The sequence below is a fragment of the Nicotiana tabacum genome, chromosome 17, assembly GCF_000715075.1.
Source record: "Nicotiana tabacum cultivar K326 chromosome 17, ASM71507v2, whole genome shotgun sequence".
In the NCBI taxonomy this organism is placed as follows: Eukaryota; Viridiplantae; Streptophyta; class Magnoliopsida; order Solanales; family Solanaceae; genus Nicotiana; species Nicotiana tabacum.
In genome coordinates, this window is record NC_134096.1 from 147,675,909 (window position 1) to 147,694,368 (window position 18,460).

General features: G+C 36.3%; 2 protein-coding genes across 2 annotated transcripts; both read right to left on the reverse strand.

Moving 5' to 3' along the window:
• Positions 1-1,050: 1,050 nt before the first annotated feature.
• On the reverse strand, positions 1,051-3,030 carry LOC107819240 (GATA transcription factor 19-like). The gene is made up of 2 exons (XM_016645328.2): positions 2,054-3,030; positions 1,051-1,630 (listed from the first exon to the last, which is right to left on the reverse strand). Exons 1-2 carry the CDS (start codon positions 2,537-2,539, stop codon positions 1,322-1,324), a joined length of 795 nt encoding a protein of 264 aa, XP_016500814.2. The 5' UTR covers positions 2,540-3,030; the 3' UTR covers positions 1,051-1,321.
• Positions 3,031-8,747: 5,717 nt separating this feature from the next.
• Positions 8,748-11,240, reverse strand: LOC142172162 (uncharacterized). The gene is made up of 6 exons (XM_075235945.1): positions 11,092-11,240; positions 10,797-10,999; positions 10,431-10,598; positions 9,870-10,001; positions 9,551-9,678; positions 8,748-9,473 (listed from the first exon to the last, which is right to left on the reverse strand). The coding sequence occupies exons 1-6, from the start codon at positions 11,238-11,240 to the stop codon at positions 8,748-8,750; spliced, it is 1,506 nt and encodes a 501-aa protein (XP_075092046.1).
• Between the last annotated feature and the right edge of the window lie 7,220 nt (positions 11,241-18,460).

The following is an 18,460-nucleotide window of genomic DNA, read 5'->3' on the forward strand; positions in this document are numbered from 1 at the left end:
AATAATATAATATTGAGGAAAGAGAAGAATATAAAATGAAATATTCTTTTATAGTGTAAAAATAGAGTAATAGTTGGAGTAACTTTATCCATTTTGGAGGAGAAAATGAAAGTAAGGGTTGAAGATGGCCTTGGCGATTTGTAATTCCAACATGGCCCAATTCCATAAGATGGTCATGAGCCTTTTCAGGGGTAAGTGCACAGCAGTGAGGAAAACTATTTAGAGATTAGGACAATTAAGAATATTTTTATCTAGAAAAATTAAAATGAAATACTGAAATTGACTAATTCCTAAATTAAGCTATCAATGCCTCTCTCCACCAAGGCCCTACGACCCGTCCCTTCGGCGGCTTTGTCACCCTTAGAATATCTTTACCATGGTAAAATTATTTTTAAGCCGGCTAAATCTTGAAGGCGCAACCGTAAATTGTAGTAACAATTTAAAAAGCTTTGATTGTATAACTGTATTCCAGGCTCCCAGAAGAGCCAAAATGCAAATATCACATCTATTCTTACAGTGCCTTTAGTTAATTTTCCGTTACATCTGAAAACAACAATTTCATTTCCATGTTCTTCAGGACCATGCTGTGCTCAGTGTTCTGTCCTGCTGCACTCCAAACGATAAGAAAAAAGCTGTAGCACATATATTACAGAAGTAAACATCTCAATCAATGTAAAACAAACAGTGCTTAATACTAACATTTCAGTTGTGGCCCAGAATGAAATGATATGAGCTAATAATTCATTAATGCAGCACTGTCGTAACAACAATTCTAGTCATTACGTAGAAAGCTAAAAAGAGACGCTGTTTCAGAGTTTGCCGGCAGCGCAAACAGCAGAATACTTTCAGTTGAAAAAGAGAAAACTGCTGGTCGATCATCATATTCAAGAAAGTGGAGTAATCTACATGTATGACGAGGACTAACAGAAAAAGTGGTGCTACTGCTTAGTGCAGATACTAGTATATATATATATATATATATATATATATATATATATATATATATATATATATATATATATATTGACTGATCATCATCAAAGTGAAAAGTTAAAGATACTAGAATAACGTAACTACTACCAAAAGGAGGAAAAGCCAACAAACAAAAACATAGAATTAACTCATTTTCACTCCATCTCTGTGAAAGATGGACCAAAAAGAAAACAGCTGAAAGCAAAAGAATTTCTTGAACCGTAGCCATCATATCGCCACCATCGCCATCATCATGACACGTAATGGGGGCTTCCATTTTTCTCTTTTTCTTGAAATTTAAACGTTGCTGGAAACATACATCCTTTTTTTAATTCTTTTTTTCTTCTTCTTATCTAGTGAAGTCATGAACAAGGCTAGGCCTATCAGCAACATTGAGACGCCAAGGAAGGAAAGGAATGCCGGTTACATCAGAATCACGGTCATCATCTTCTATAAACCTGAATTCATTTCCATAGGCAGCTGAAGAGAAACAAGGCATTTTGGGGGGTTGTGAATGGTGAACCCATGAAGCAGTACTGTTTATCATCTGTGGTGTGTCCATTCCTCCTCCTCCTCCCCCACCGTTAGCGGTGACTGCTGCTGCACTTGCTCTTCTCTCTTCCTTCTTGAATCGAATTCCACATGCATTGCAAAGTGACTGCGTATAATCCATTATAACCATTAGCTTCATAGCTTCAAAGGTAATAACTCTAAGATTTAAGCTATATACATGGAGAAAAAAGTTTTACTCTGTCATTAATATTTTAGTACATATAATTTAGTGATTGATTATAGTAAGTTATTATCGCACTTTCCAAGTTACATTATTAAATTTTTTTGCAAATAGTTACTTATTGTTACAAGTTAAGCTTATTGTGATAGTATAAAAATGTATACTACTATGTTAATGTGCAACATATTCTTTATGTAGATAGAAAATTGCAAAAATATCTTCTAAAAGAGTAGGATTTAACTGATATTCTTACATTGTATCTTAAAAAGCTATAGGTTATTAATTTCGCTCTTTATGAACAATAAAATTATTTTTAATTGACATAAAAGAGTAATTAAGAAACTATACCTTAGGGCCTCTAGGACCATTTCTCCAAAGCGGAGTTGAAGTGGTATCACAGTTAGCGCAGCGGCGAGCAACGAGGGGGTCAGTAGAGTTGGTGTTACTACCATTGCTACCGCCACGAGTGGATTTGTGTGCGGAAGAAGGCGGCGATGGAGTATGTTGTTTTGGCTGAAGAATATCCCAGCAGAAGTTAGGCATGTAGGAAGAGCGACGTTCATGAGACTGAACTACCCTCTTTTCACTAATCTCATTAGTAAGGCGAGTGGAAGGCGTCCCTAAGGAGAGAGTGCAATCCACAGATGAAGAAGAAGGAGCAAAAGAGTACATGTTTTCTGAATATTCATGATCAAAAGCACTAGGGTTATGGGAGAAGAGCATCGAGAAAGCAGAAGAAGTAGTAGTAGTAACATTGCTTTGACTGTGAAACAGACCACATGAACATGGACCCACCATACTTCCATGACAACTGCTACTGCAACGATGCATCATTTTTCCTCTCAGTTTCTACTTCCTCGCCTTTGAGATATAAAGGAAGAGGCAACGCAGTGTTTATAGAACAATTAGCATGAGATGAAAGGGAGGGGAGAAAGCGATAGGTAGGAGAGGGAATAGTAAGTTGAAAGGGATATGTAATAATAATAGAAGGTTTGAACGGGAGGAAGAACTTAGGGGAGAGAGCTTTGGGTTTTGTAGTATTGTCTGTTAGCTCTTTATAAGCTAATAAAATGGCGAAATACTAGTCAGCAGGTGCAGAGAGTCCACGTTGGTCGTCAAACGTCTGCTACAACGTTTTTTTGGATTCTTTGTTTGCAGGTAAAATGCAGAGGGGGGTAGGGACCAGATTCATGTGTGTTATTTAGTGTGCTACTAATTAGCAAGAAACAGAAACAGAGAGAAGAGCAAAGTGTGGTACACTGTAGAAAGAAAGAAAAAGGGGCCGGAGAGAGAGACTTGAAGTGCCACTACAAGAAGCTATAATATGCAAGTATGATTTCACAAGCAAGTGCCAAGTGGTCTCTATATATAGTAATACCTGAGTTATACTGTTAGTTCTGTGTTACTAGTAGAACTTTTTGCAAATTTGTTTATTTTTATACTCCCTATATATACGTATAGTAGAAATACAAGAAATTAAGAAAATGGTCATAGGGGTAGTCAAAAGAGAACCCACGTGACAAGGGGGAACAGTCTTCCATGGATCTGCCTTCTCCGATCACGAGGCGACCAGTCTCAAGTCTCAACTCAAACCCAATATTTACATCAAAATAACTTCTGTCCGTATCCCCCCTCCCTCCCCTACCTTTCTGCACCACCACCTTTCTGCACTGTCGCTGCCACCCCTCCTACCTCCCAAGGAAAGTGGTAATATTATTGCTATATATTGTTAATCCACCCCTTTTTTTAATCTTTTAAATAGTCATACTAAACTTGTCCTCTTAATTACCTTGCATAATTAGATGAATAACTGTTTAATTTTCAAGCCAAAAGATGCACAGTCCAATCTGAAATGCTTGGCATTATTTCTGCTGTAGAAAACATTTGGAACTAATTAAGTGCACTGATCATATCTTTGATTATCTCGATCGATCGAGTAAGTAGTGCAAAGATCACTCATATGAGTCTCACCCAAAGAAATATAAACCATAACTATCTAATGAGTGTCAACTAGGTCGTCTACTAATTAGAGCGAATTCAAAATATAAGCTTAGACGAATTTAGTTTGTAAAGGTTTTAGCATTAGATTTATCATACTTTAAAAGTATGGGATTAAAATTTGATATTTGTTGAAAGATCTTTTAAATATTACATTTGTTTTCTGTAATAAAAATATTAATTCATTTAAATCCATTGAATATAGACTCCATTCACCTATGCACCTAGCTAATTTATTTACTTTTGCATCTAGAGAATATTAACTTGATGTTAGACCAATGCTTGTCAATCCAAATCTTGAAACTGAATCGATGTGAATATTTAGTGAAAGAGTTTCAAACGTGTATCATCTGCAAGTCATCAGACTAGCTACTTAATTTTAGGTTGGGGTAGGGTAATGGTGTTTATACTTTATACTAGTAAAATTCGTCCAATGTAGGTACAATATCATTCAACAAAACGAAGACCACTCTTTAGTTGCTTTAGGCAGTCCAATCCATCCTATCGACAAACTTAGATTAATGTATTGAAAGTGACTGATACCGGCAGGAAGTTGCTAAATACTGATATACACCATCCCTTTCTTCACCTAAGGTGCACAATACAAAACAAGTAGTTTCAGGCATTGATCAGTAGGTAGTGGCCGTACCCCTGGATTCACGTGAACTGATTGAGTCCTATGCATGTTTTAGGTAATCCAGTCCTTCTTGTCATCATGATTATCTATCAACCTCCCTTCACTTATTCTTCTCTATAAATCCAATTTCCAATATTGATTTAATGTTACACAAACCTCGATTTACAAGAATTAACGTATACAAAAAGCAAGAAAACGCACAACGCGAGGAAAGCAAAAATAAGCTAGAAAATTTAGATGAAAAAGCATAGTAGTAGAGTAGGAGGAGCGAATGTATAGATTTTGTGGATAGTAGACAAAAAGCCAGCAAGAGAAAAAGGGGGTATGGGAAGGAATAGGAATCATGAAAATGAGATACTTTGCAATCATCAAAGCAACAAATGTTCTTCAGGGCATAGAGAGCAATCTTTGACTCAAAAATGCAAACTTAGTATAGGTAAAAAGTACCCTCTTGATTTTTTATTTTTTTTTTATTTTTTTTTTAAAGGAAAGGAAAATGGAGCTAGTTTGGGTGATTTAGGAACACATAGAAAAAAAAAAGAAAAAAAAAAAAGAGAGGGGCCACCACGAGTCTCATACTCATGATGAAAAATGATGGGGTCCAAAGTCGAAACAGAACAAAACTCCTCTGGAATATCAATAGATTTGGATTTAAAAGATTCAAAGTCCAAAGAGCAAAGAGAGAGAGAGAATCAGATCATCTTGAGATTGGTGTCACCCTTAGTTCGACAAACGGGAAGACCAGAGACCAGACCAGACCCTCCTTGCACTTCACTTTCCAAAAGATGCTCCATCAACCCCCCCACCCCTCTCCGATTACCCCACCAATGTTTTTTCGATTTACACAATTTTCATTACCCTCTCTATACTGCAAACGTCTCATTGCATTATTGATTATACACAATACATACACACTTCCATTGGCTCTTTATGGACTAGTTAACTTATTACATTCATTCTATAGTCAGACACAATTCAGAATTTAAAATTTATTAATTTTTATAACTATTTTAAGTTAATATATAATAATAATTTTATTTAAAATAAAATATTTATAAATATTCAGTATATTTTTTAATATATATACAAAGTCTAGACAAAAGTTAATTTAATCTTTTTGTTTTTTTGGTTAATTGAATTCATATTTCGATTATGAATTTCATACATACACTCTGTATTGGTAAGTCTACTTCACGGTCAATGGACCATTTTTCGCATAAAATCAGACACAAAAAATAAAAGAAAAACGAAAAAAGGATTTATAACCAAAATAAAAAGGAAATGTGGTGAGCTACTAGTTATTTTGATTACTAATGCCAGATGCCAGGCTCTAGAAGAGAGAGGGAGTGGGAATAAAGAAGCAATGATCTCAAATGCCAATAAATATTCTGGCAATAAATGCGCGATCTGTGGTTTATACTGTTTTTAATGAAACTCTGGGATTTGCTTAATCATGGAAACCAAACCCACACGAATGCCCCCATTTAATTCTCATACACTGATCACGCTTCCCCTCATATAGAGTACATGATGATGTTACGTGGCTCGTTGGATTTTGTGGGTCCCCTCCTAAGTCCTAACTGTGGGACCAATTTTCCAAATATTGCCTCTAATTATAGTCATATCTCATCTGCTTTGCTGCTTAACACCAACCCAAAAAAGTCTTAATCATTACCCATTAATTCACGTGCCACGCGGCCCTTTACCTGCACTTATCCAACTACCCATGCATTGCATTTGCATGCATGGAAATGCAAATTGGCTAAGTAACCGCAAATATTATTGAGATTTTAAATCCAGATGTGTGGTTAAATTAGCGGACATGAAGTTATTTATTGCAATAAAAAATATAAATGTGTACTTATAATCAGGGGCAGAGCAAGGTTATAAAATCTTAGTTATTGATTTGCAATTAAATATTTTTATATATTTAATAGATTTCTAATACCCAGGGCCGGCCCAACCCTAAAACAAGTGAAACACTTGCTTTAGGCCCCAAAAATTTAAAGGCCCCAAAATTACTAGTATTCTTTATATATAGTAGTATATTATTTATATAATTATCTTTTATTATTGATAAATTTATTTCTTTATTGTCATATTAATTTTTAATAATTCGATTTCTTCCTCTAATTAATATAACTAAAATAATTTTCTGTCAATCTTATTTTACTTTTTTACTTAATTATATTTCTCTATTCATTAGTTGGTCACGTAACTATATCTAATAATCTAACTTATTAATTATTTTTCTTACATAAATTATACTCTCTCCGTCCCAATTTATATGAAAGTGTTTGACTGGACATGGATTTTATGAAATAAAGGAAAGCTTTTGAAACTTGTAATCTTAAATAAATCATAGAAGTTTTTGGGCTAAAAATTATCTCAATAATGGTAAAAAGAAAAATCTAAAGTTGAATTGTTACCAAATATAGAAAGGGACTTACTAAAAAAAGGAGTCACTTATGTTTTCTGGATTCTCCCATTTCAGTTGTGATGCAATCAACGTTAAATTCATTTAATTTTTTGTATTTTATAAAACTAAGTTCTCATTTTTTTTAATTATACATCCTCACTTGTCTAATTTTTTTAAAAACGATGTTCATATATATATATATATATATATATATATATATATATATATATATATATTAAGGCCTCTTATTAAGATTTTGCTTTAGGCCTCCGATGAGGTTGGGCCGCCCCTGCTAATACCAATACAAAGTTTAAGCAAAAACTACTGAATTTGTAACTACTACACTACTTTCGCTCCTGCTTATAATTATTTAATACTCCTTATTAATATTATCAAGATAAAGTAGAATGGAACAAATTAATGTGTCTTCGTTGTCCATAACTATGGCAATGTTTAAATCTGTTAAGGAGCTTTAGCCATGACAAAACTTGAAGATTCTAGAAGAAGAAGAAATGAGAGAAAATGCAATCTCTGTTATTAGCTATCGAAGAAGAGGAATGAATAAGTGTACAGCACTATCAACTAACTACTGTATTTATACAAAAATGAACTAACTAACTTTTTAGTAGTTATAACTAATTACTACTAACTAATAAATAGTTGGGGCCCACTATACTCAACAGAGAGATATGGTGAGGAATGAAATACACCTTTCATTCCCAGCTTGTCTAATAGGTATTCATGTTGTGGCTTGCATAGAATCTTAGTCAATAGATCTGCTAGCTGCTCAGTTGTTTTGATGTGTTGAGTTCTAATCAGACCTTGAACAAGCTTTTCTCTCAAAAAATAACAATCAATGTCAATGTGTTTGGTTCGTTCATGAAAGATAGGATGAGCTGCAATTTGTACAGCGGCCTTGCTATCACAATGCAGTTGTATAGGCCGTACTAGTTCAGTTCCCAACTCCTTAAAGAGTCTTGTTATCCACACCACTTCTGCTACAATAGAGGTCATACTTCGAAATTCAACTTCAGCAGAGCTCCTAGATACAATTCCCTGTTTTTTTTTACTTCCATGATATCATTGCTTCACCAAATTTTACTGCATAGCATGTCACTGATCTCCTTGACTCTACACAAGCTCCCCAATCAGAATCACAGTATGCAGTCAGAGATTTGCTTACTTTTGCAAGCATAAACAGTCCAAGTCCAGGAGCAGTTTTGATATACCTTACCACTCTTTGGGTAGCTTCCATGTGAGATACCTTATGTGCATGCATATACTAACTGAGCACTTGAACCACAAAGGTAATGTCGGGCCTTGTCATGGTTAAATACAGCAACCTTCCAACTAGTCCCTGATAGCCTCCCTTGTCTTCAAGTTCCTTATCAACTGTAGATCTAACATCTGATATTTGCTTATCAAACTCAATGGATGTGATCTTGTAATTGAACACCAGGGGTGTTGCTGCTGGCTTTGCACCTGCTAGTCCTAGTTCAGAAACTAGTTCTAGAGCATACTTCCTTTGGCACATAACTATTCCTTCCTGAGATCTAGAGAACTCAATCCCCAGAAAGAATTTAAGTTCACCAAGATCTTTCATCTTGAACCTCTACTGCAAATCCTTTTTGACTTGTTTGATCCGTCTTAGACTACTTTCAGTTACTAGAAGATCATCCACATAGACTAGAATGACTACTAACTATGAATTCATCTTCTGAGTAAATAAAGAATAGTCATAGTGTCTTTAAGAAAATCCCATATCTATAAGAGCTTCAGTTAGTTTCAGGTTCCACTGCCTATGTGCCTGTTTTAATCCATAGAGTGACTTATATAATCTACACACATGTTGACACCCCTCTGGCTTGAAAAGGCATCAGGAACATGCATATACACCTCTTCAAGAAGATCTCCTTGAAGAAAAGCATTGTGAACATCCATTTGGAACACATACCATCCTGAAGCAGCAGCTAATGCAACTACAACCCTCACAGTAACCATTTGGCTACAGGAGAGAAGGTTTCTGTGTAGTCCAACCCTTCTTGTTTACTGTAGCCCTTGGCCACCAGCCTGGCCTTATATCTCTCCACTTCACCAGATGACTTGTATTTGACTTTAAGCACCCACTTGCAACTTATAGGAACCTTGACAGGAGAAAGAGGAACAATAGACCAGGTATTGTTTTCTTCAAGAGCTGTGATTTCAGCTTGCATAGCCTCAACCCACTTGGGATCCCTACTGGCTTCTAAGAAGAATTTGGGTTCTACAATAGCTGAGAATGTAGCAAGGGAAGTTTTATAAGCAGAGGACAACTGATCATAAGACACATAGTTTGACATTGGATATGCAGACTTCTTTGGTGGAACAACATAATCTTCTAGCCACACAGGTGGCTTGGTGGTCCTAGAGGTCTTCCTGAGTACTATGGAAGGGGCAGATGGTTCACAGGCTGAGGCATAAGGAGAAATTGGTGAGGATAGATTAGACTGACCATGATCTTGAGGAACTGAGATAGAAGGAGAAGAGGTCTCAACTGCATCAGTATAGTTCTGGCTAGAAGAGGCTGCAGGAAAATCAGCATCAGCAGAAGAAGAATCATCAGAGGAAGAAGATGGTTGTATAGGTTGTTCTACAAACTCCAATACAGGAAATAAGGGAGAAGCACTAGAAGACATGCTTGAAGGGGGAACACTTCTTCTTTGAACACAGTGTCCCTGCTGACATAGAACTTTTTGGAGCACAAATCATAGAGGATATAGCCTTTCTGAGAGGAGGAATACCCCATGTGAACAGCTGGAGTTGCTCTGTGGCAAAACTTATCCTCTTTCTTCATAGTAGTGGCATAACAAAGGCTGCCAAATACTCTCAGATGCTGTAATGAAGGACTTCTTTGGAAAAACTTCTCAAAGGGAGATTTGCCTTGTAGTAATATAGTAGGCAATCAGTTTAGAAGGTAGACTGCAGTAGAGACACATTCTCCCCAGAACTTAAGGGGCAAGAAAGCTTGAAATCTGAGTGCTCTAGCCATGTCTAGGATAGACCTGTGCTTTCTCTCAATGGCCTCATTTTGTTGAAGGGGGTATATGTGCAAGAACTTTGATGTACTATACCTTGAGTCTTCAACAAGGTCTGCATCTGGTCATTAAAAACCTCTGTGCCTTTGTCTGTTCTTAGGCATTTGAGTTTGTGATCAAACTGTGTTGAGGCCATTGCTATAAAGTTTTTAATCACCTCAACAGTATCTGATTTAGAATGTAATAGAAATAGTGAGGTATATCTGGAATAATCATCTATCAATGTCAAAATATATCTCTTTCCATCATGCGTAGGCACCCTATAGGGTCCCCAGACATCACTATGCACAATATCAAAGATATATTTAGAGCAAGAAGAACTAGTAGGAAAAGGTAGTCTTTATTGCTTGGCTATAAGACATACAGTACAATGATGTTCCTTCAACTACATACTATGCAAAGTATCTACATATCTCAAGACCTTTACGGGAGCATGACCTAATCTTTGATGCCACAAAGATGATACAACATAAGTCTTATTGTTTGCTAGATTACTATATTTATTGATGTCACCTGGAATGGTATGTACAATTGAATAGGAATGAGTGACTTGGTGATTGAGTATTGCTCTGTCATATGCCTTGAGAATGTACATACCCAGCTCTTCCTTACCAATCTCCAACATCTTCCTACTTGAGAGTTCCTGAAAGATACAGAAATCAGGGTAAAATGCTGCTAGACATTGCAACTTCTTTGTGAGTTTGGACACTGAGAGGAGATTATATTTAAACTCTGGAATGTGGAGAATGTTCTGAACCTTTTTATCTTTGAAAAAAGAAAAAATACCAGTATGAGCAATAGATACATGTTCTCTAGTTGGTAAATGGATTTTACTCCTAACACTTTTTGGTATTTCATCATATTTCTCTAGCATGCGCAAACTATGAACCATATGGTTTGTTGCTCATGTGTCTATAATCCAGTTACTATGCATCAAGCTTGTCATGTATGCATGTATACTACCCGTTATCCCTGTAGTGACAGCATTGGCAACAGGTTCAGCCTCCTTATCCTTGTTCAGCAAATGTATAATCTGCTGGTACTGTTCCTGAGTAAAGAAGTGAGCTAGAGAAGTTGGTGTCTGATGTCCTTGACCTTGTGACTCTGAAGTTGGAATACTAGAACTTGTCACACTGTTAGCCTGAGCATTTTGTGCCCCTCCTTTTCTTTTGTTTTTGAAGTTAGAAGGATAGCCATGAAGTTTAAAACAGTTCTCTCTAGTGTGACCCTTATATTTGCAGTAATCACACCAAACTACCCCTTTACCAAATGAGTTTCTAGGTCTATAACCTCCATTAGAATTAGTATTAGTCTGTCCTCTACCATTGTAACCTCATTTGAGCCATTTGAACTGGTATTAGGCTGTCCTCCACCATTGTAACCTCCAGTATACACCTTATTGCTCATCATAGCAGCTTCATTACTTTCAACATATATATCTTTTCCATTAATTCTCTAACTCTTCACATTAACTATCATAGCATAAGCTTGGTTCAGATTAGGCAAGGGTCGAGTCATGAGGACTTGATTCTTTGCATTCTCATAGGATTCATTTAGCCCTGTGAGAAACTGATACAATTTCTGTATCTGATAGTGTTATACATGTTTCCTTGATTCAACACAACCACAAGTAGGTGGTGGAGTTAAAGTTTCATATTCATCCCACAACTCTCTCAGTTTAGTGTAATACACAGACATAGAGGATATGCCTTGAGTTAATGTAGCAATTTCCCTTTGCGAATAGCAAGCTCTAGATGTATTATCTTTATCAAATCTTTCCTTTTCTCCCACACTGTGTATGCATCTGAAGCATAGATCACTGAACTAATTAAACTTGGTGAAACTGTGTTCATTATCCAAGCAAGTACAATAGCATTGCATCTATCCCACAGTTCATGTAAACTAGTATCATATCTGTTTTTTCTACAAGTATCTAGGACAAAGCCTAATTAATTTTTACCATGCAATACGATTTTTATAGATCTACTCCAAATAGAATAGTTTTCTGAACTTTGAAGCTGAATAGAGATGAGAACAGAACCTTGAGTATCGGAAGGATGAATGTAGAGAGGATGATTGTGGTCGATAAGTTCGGTAGACATTGAAGCAGAAACATGAGAACCAACTACCTCTTCATTGATCGACATTCTCACAGTAGCAAATGCTTTACCAGAGATCTTCACAATTTTATCAAATTCACATAAATTTAGACACAATCTGACCTCGATTCAACCAGAAAATAAAAAAAATTCCTAAACCCTAGGATGAGCAGAGAGATTTCTGTGTTGAAAAATAGCTCGATCAAATCGATGAAAGGTTGATGCTTCTATACAGTTGAATTATTCAAGTTCTCTCACAAATGAGCTTAAGGAGATCGATCACCGTGCTCTGATACAATGTTAAGGAGCTTCAGCCATGGTAGAACTTGAAGATTCTAGAAGAAGAAGAATTGAGAGAAAAGACAATCTTTGTTATTAACTATCAAAGAAGAGGAATGAATAGTTGTACAATACTATCAACTAACTACTGTATTTATACAAAAAAATCAACTAACTAACTTTTTAGTAGTTATAACTAATTACTACTAACTAGTAATAAATAGTTGGGGGCCACTATATTCAACAAAATCCAAAAATTCAAATGAATTTAACGCTTTTATCTTAAAAGAAACAGTATTGAGCTTCTAAAAAGAGAAAAAAAGGAAAGAAGACATTCCTCAAAAGTAACAAGATACAACTGGAATGAATCTCACTTATGCAGTCACTTCCATAAGTTTTCAGTGGGTAATTAGAGTAAGTTCGGTATTGGTCTATCCATAGATGGAGTAAAGGAAAAGAAAATAATGATAGACAGATTCAAAAGAGAGCAACCATTGATAAGCTGTTGTATGAAAAGGTTAAGAGTTCAATACTTTTTGGTCAAAAACATCATGTGAAATTGTGATCTCCCTCTAAAAGAATAAATACTGTAACCTCTTATTGTCTCCTCTTAGGGGGTGTAGCCTTGTAGCCAAAGGAAACTTGAAGTTCTCCTCTCACTTTTTCTCCTTTCAATAATGCCATTCATACCCTCAAGTTTTCTGCTGCTATCTTTTGTGCAGCGACTTTTTCAAAGAGGCTTGTTTGTTTTTGGAAATTTACATGCAATTCTCTACTATAATACTGTTACAAAATAGTGGTATTCTCTTTGCTTTTTCTTTTTATAATCATCAGTTGTACTAAGATCCTCTTCATCAAAAAGGTGAAGCTAGTACTCCTGCAGTAGAAAAAGATAGATTCAAATCTTCTTATTTCATGAGATTCTCATGTTTATTAGTGGTTCATTAGTAACTTCATATTTAGATCTACTCGAAAAATATTTATCATGTCTTGTAATTTTAGTTTGATCAGAATGATTATTACGTTTTTCTTAATATATATGATCCTGGAAGAGCTTTAAGTTCACTTAACCTTAATCTAGTCCTAAAAAATGTCTTCTTCCGCACGTACCTGGCATTGTACTTCTTTTCATACACTTTTTTTTTTGTCATACTTGTTACTACTTTATAGTATACTCCTACATTATGTACCATGTATATGCCACTATATAAGATTTTAACATGCAAGATTTAGAAGAAACAAAAGTAATTTTGATTTATAATTTGCTAAACAAGGACTGCGAAATAATGATGACATCTAACCTTTACAAATAAAGACAAAATACAAGACGGATCTATTGGTTTATCTTACTTTTTCTTTTCTTTTTAAGATTACCAAATAAAGTACTGTAATTGACAAGTAGTTTTGGATTATATGATAACTAAGAGCCCGTTTGGATGAGTTTATTTTAAATAACTTTTAAGCATAAGTTATGAATTTTAGTTTTTGGCTTTTGATTTATTTTTATCAGTTTAGTTTAAAGACAAGTGCTTAAAAGTATTTTTTATTATATTCAAACAATACCAAAATGACTTAAACACTATTTTGACTTAAAAACAATTAAAATAAGTCAATCCAAACGGGCTCTAAAATATAGTGGGCTTAGAAAAACTGTGTTTCCAAAATTCATTGAGAAAATTATCCTCTATAGCCCCTCAAAATTTTAATAGCCCGGGTTTTTGCCCCTCCGGCCCAAATATATTATATCTAATAGCCGAAATGACTATTTTGTATATTTTTTATATAGTGACAGTCTATTTTGTATATTTGTTGTATAATGATATTCTATTTTGTATAGTGGCCGTCTATTTTGTATATGTTTTGTATAGTGACAGTCTATTTAGTATATATTTTGTATAGTGACAGTCTATTTTGTATATATTTTGTATAGTGATAGTCTATTGTATATAAATTGTATAGTGATAGTCTATTTTGTATATATTTTGTATAGTGGCAGTCTATTTAGTATATTTTTTGTATAATGATAGTATATTTTGTATAGTAACAATCTATTGTATATAAATTGTATAGTGACAGTCTATTTTGTATAATTTTTGTATAGTGATAGTCTATTTTGTATATATTTTGTAATATACCAATATTCAAATCTACTTTCACCGAAAGAAATACATAAATATCCATGTAAATATATACTAATGGTGGACTTGAAATTATGATTCCCATCAAAATCAACTAATGACATATATGTGGAAAATTATTTGGTAAAAATCAAAGTATTTTCCCAGCAAAGAAAGTTAGCCCAGAAAACAATGAGGCAATAATAGAGAGCGTGGGATTTTTATTCATAGGGTGATCGCCCCTCTCTCTTTACTTCTCTTCACCAAGATCACCACAGCAAAATAGAGTAGTAGAGCGTAAAAACAGAACCTTGCAGGATATGGCAAGAACCATGATCGTGGAAAACTCTCTACCTCATCATTTTTGGGTAGAGGCTGTGAGTACAGCATGTCACATTATCAACAGATGTCTGATTTGGCCAATTCTCAAAAAGACTCCTTATGAACGGTGGAATGGTAAGAAATCAAATATTAGCTATTTCCACCTCTTTGGATGCAAATGCTTCATCCATAATAATGGGAAGGATAATCTTGGTAAGTTTGATCCAAAAAGTGATGAAGGTATATTTCTTGGTTACTCTCCTTTAAGTAGAGCTTACAGAGTTTATAATAAGAGAACCTTATGTATTGAAGAATCTATCCATGTGGTTTTTGTTGATACTAACCATCGCCCAAGGAATGAACATATTCCTGAAGATGAGGAAATTTCCTGTGTTCCTAAGTCAGTTATTGTAGGTAGGGATCATCAAAATGAGTCAGCTAATCAATAGACTCAATCAGCTGAAATACCACCAGAAGATCTTGACCTACCCCAGCCAGATCAGTCGACTACCGAAGAAAGGGTGACTCCAGTAAATACTCCAAATGAATGGAAGAGTGAACCGGGATATCCTCACAAATTCATTATAGGAGATCCACAGGAGGGAATAACTACAAGGAAATCTCAAAATAATAAATCTCATGTAGCTCTCATTTCTCAAATTGAGCCCAAGAAAGTGGATGAAGCTCTAAAGGATTCTCATTGGATTAGTGCTATGAAAGAAGAATTAGATCAGTTTGAAAGAAATAAAGTATGGGAATTAATTCCAAAGCCTCAAAACTCTTCTGTTGTTGGAACTAAGTGGGTCTTCAGAAACAAATTGAATGAATCAGGTCAAGTTGTTCGAAATAAAGCAAGACTAGTGGCTCAAGGCTATTCTCAACAGGAAGGAATCGACTATGATGAAACCTTTGCGCCTGTCATGTCAATGGGGAAGAAGGAATCTTGGTGGGTTCCAGGGTTAGTAATTGTGGCTTCAAGCTAAGTGGGGGAGCCCACCGTCTACGATCGAATTGCGTGGGTGTCTACTTGTGAGATTTCTGGTAATCGGCATAGTGGTGGGTTATTACGACTATGGAAAGAAAACGTCAGTGGTAATTTGAGCAAAGGATTTAAGGAATGTGTGCTATATTTGGCCTTATCGAATTATGTTCGGGCTTTGGGAAGTCTCAGATGTTTATGTTTCGTGTATATGTAATGTACAAGGAAAGTAATTCAACCGGGTGCTTCTTTGAGAGGGTATTCATGTGCTAGCAAAGCCGTGGAGTTGATTATATTCGGGACCAAGTCGGAGTGGGTGACTCTCAACAACGGTCCTAGTGGATTCAGAAATTTAAGTGCGCCGCCTAAGGATTTCGTGTTCGTGGTGTGGTTAAGTATCGAGCTTATGTAGTGGATTATGAAAGAGACTTGGAGTTTTCTATGTTATCATTGATCTGCGGTGCAGCATTGGAGGAATGGGATAAAATAACTTCGGATTCACAGAGGGATTATCAGACTGGGTGTACCAGCTGAAGATGTGAATATGCGCACAAGGAGGGTCTGAGATAGTTCCCGGGTTTTGAGACAACGTGGTCTCGTGAAATGGGGTCACTCAGGATGAGTGCATATTGAGTTTATTCAATTTTGAATGGAGCTATTATTATTTCTAAGGCAAGTCCAGAGTAAATTAGAAGAAGTTGGTTCAATTAGCAATGGTTAAATCGGCATGGTGGTGGAAATGATCAGTTCCTTCAGCGTGTTAAGTTATACAGGCAATTTGTGACGGTACGTGCGAGGCTTGACAGTCGCCGTAATTTGAGTTAATTGGAGGCATTCAATTAAAATTGCATGTTATGTGTAGAGGGATCCCGAAGGAGTTATGGTGGTTTAGACCACTACTTGAGGATTGTATTTTCTGTGGTTCCTGAAATGAGTTAAGTGAAAGGTTTTTATAGGATGGAGTGTTTATTCTATTAGTGGTTCAAGAGTTATGATGAAATTCTTGTGCTCTCGCGTATTGGTAGGATAGGTGCAGCGAGTGGCAGGAAATTTGAAATTTGAGGATCAAGGTTGCAGTTTGGTGTTGACAAGAATATCACGAGCTCGGATGAGCAAGAAAGAATTCAGATGTTTAGAGTAAGCTGGTATTATTTTTAGCATCACCTTAGAACAATGTCTTGTGTAAGAGGTCTTGTGTACTGATTTGCGGACTCTCAATATGCTTTACAGTATTTGCATGGCCGGTGGTATGAATGTGCAGATTGTGTTACCTGGTGCGGAGGGTCGTTGGGAGTGTATCCAACGGAAAAGGGGTATAAGTGTGACATGTAATCACTTGATTGATTAAAGATTGAAACCAAGCATGGAGGCCGTGGTACTAGCGCTAATGTGAGAATTTATGCCTGAAGGGCGCTATATTCATTTGGTCGTGGACTGTGGAAGTTTGTTCCGTATTTGACGACTGTTCTTGTGTGTCATGGGAAAAAGGTTATTGTGGATCCTTGAAAGGTTATTAGCCTAGTATGGTACGATCAGAATTGGCTTGAGGTCCGTGGATGGATCTAAATGTGAATGTGTGATCTATATCATGCCGCATGTGTACATTTCTGCATAGTGTTGCTTACGGAGGAGTCTTCGGGCCTTGGATGTTATTTCTGTCATCAGCTATTCCGTATAATCTATATTATGCCATGTGGGTTATGAGGTGGCTTGATTATTCGCACATGCATTGTGATCCCGTGTAGCTTGTGGTGTTGTATGAGCAAAATGGCTCTCGAGGTGTAGGTCATTTATTGCATCCTAGTTGTTCCTGGGTTTTTGTAGCGTATGGCACTATTCGTCTCCCCAGGGTTATATTTCTTGCACTTGGTGTGCTCGTGGTCGATATTTAGGTATTTCGTAGGTATAAGCATTTTGGCTTGATGGGTACTCCCCTATTTATTTTCATGTGTGGATTAGGTGGAACGTCGCTACGGGTATGTTGTTTGGATCGGATTGCACGCCGTAACGGTATCATGGTTGGATCGGGTTGCACGTCGCAACAGTATCATGTGTGGACCGGGTTACACGCCACAATAATGAGATGTTGAGCACGGTTCCTTATATTTATTTTGTGTGTCTTGTTTCTTTCCTCTGAGAAAGGCTCATAGTATTTTATGGCCGTTTAATTTGTTACGCGGACTTGATAGTTCTTTCCAGAGTTCGTTCTTCCTTATGTATTACATTCGAGTTTGTAGCTTGTTGGCGCATTGTGGCATCATATGAGATCTTGGTCAATGTTTGGGGTGGCTTATTGCCGAGCAGCTTGTACCAGGTGAGACGAGTTTTTTGGACCTGAAATCAGCGCAATCAAATCTATGTAAAGTATATTAAAGAGCAAATGTAGTCATTTAGTTCATAATGAGGTAATGGTCCTTAACAGGAGGAGAGACTCCATGATTTGTTAATTCGGCAGGTGGCTATGAGTTTCTACACATCTCTTCCGTCGTGGAAGTATTGCGAGAGTTGAAACAGGGCTTATATATATGTTATGAGGTATACTACGGGATTTGGATCAGTGGGAATTTTAGCTGTTGTGCTCGAGGGAGATTGCCTTGGGAAATAAGTTATGAGGTGCATGGTGAGAATTTAGTAAAGGTATGCAATCAGGTATTGGTACAGTATGTAGATGTTGGAAACAGACCTGGTAGAGAATTTCGGTATTCGTAGGGAGGATCTTCAGATTGGCTCGAGATAATGTGCTCAACTGGGTTGTGGTAGCACGGGTAGGTGAACGAGGAATTAAACAGTGATTTTGGACAACTTCGAAGCAGTTCTTAGCACGTTCGAGGA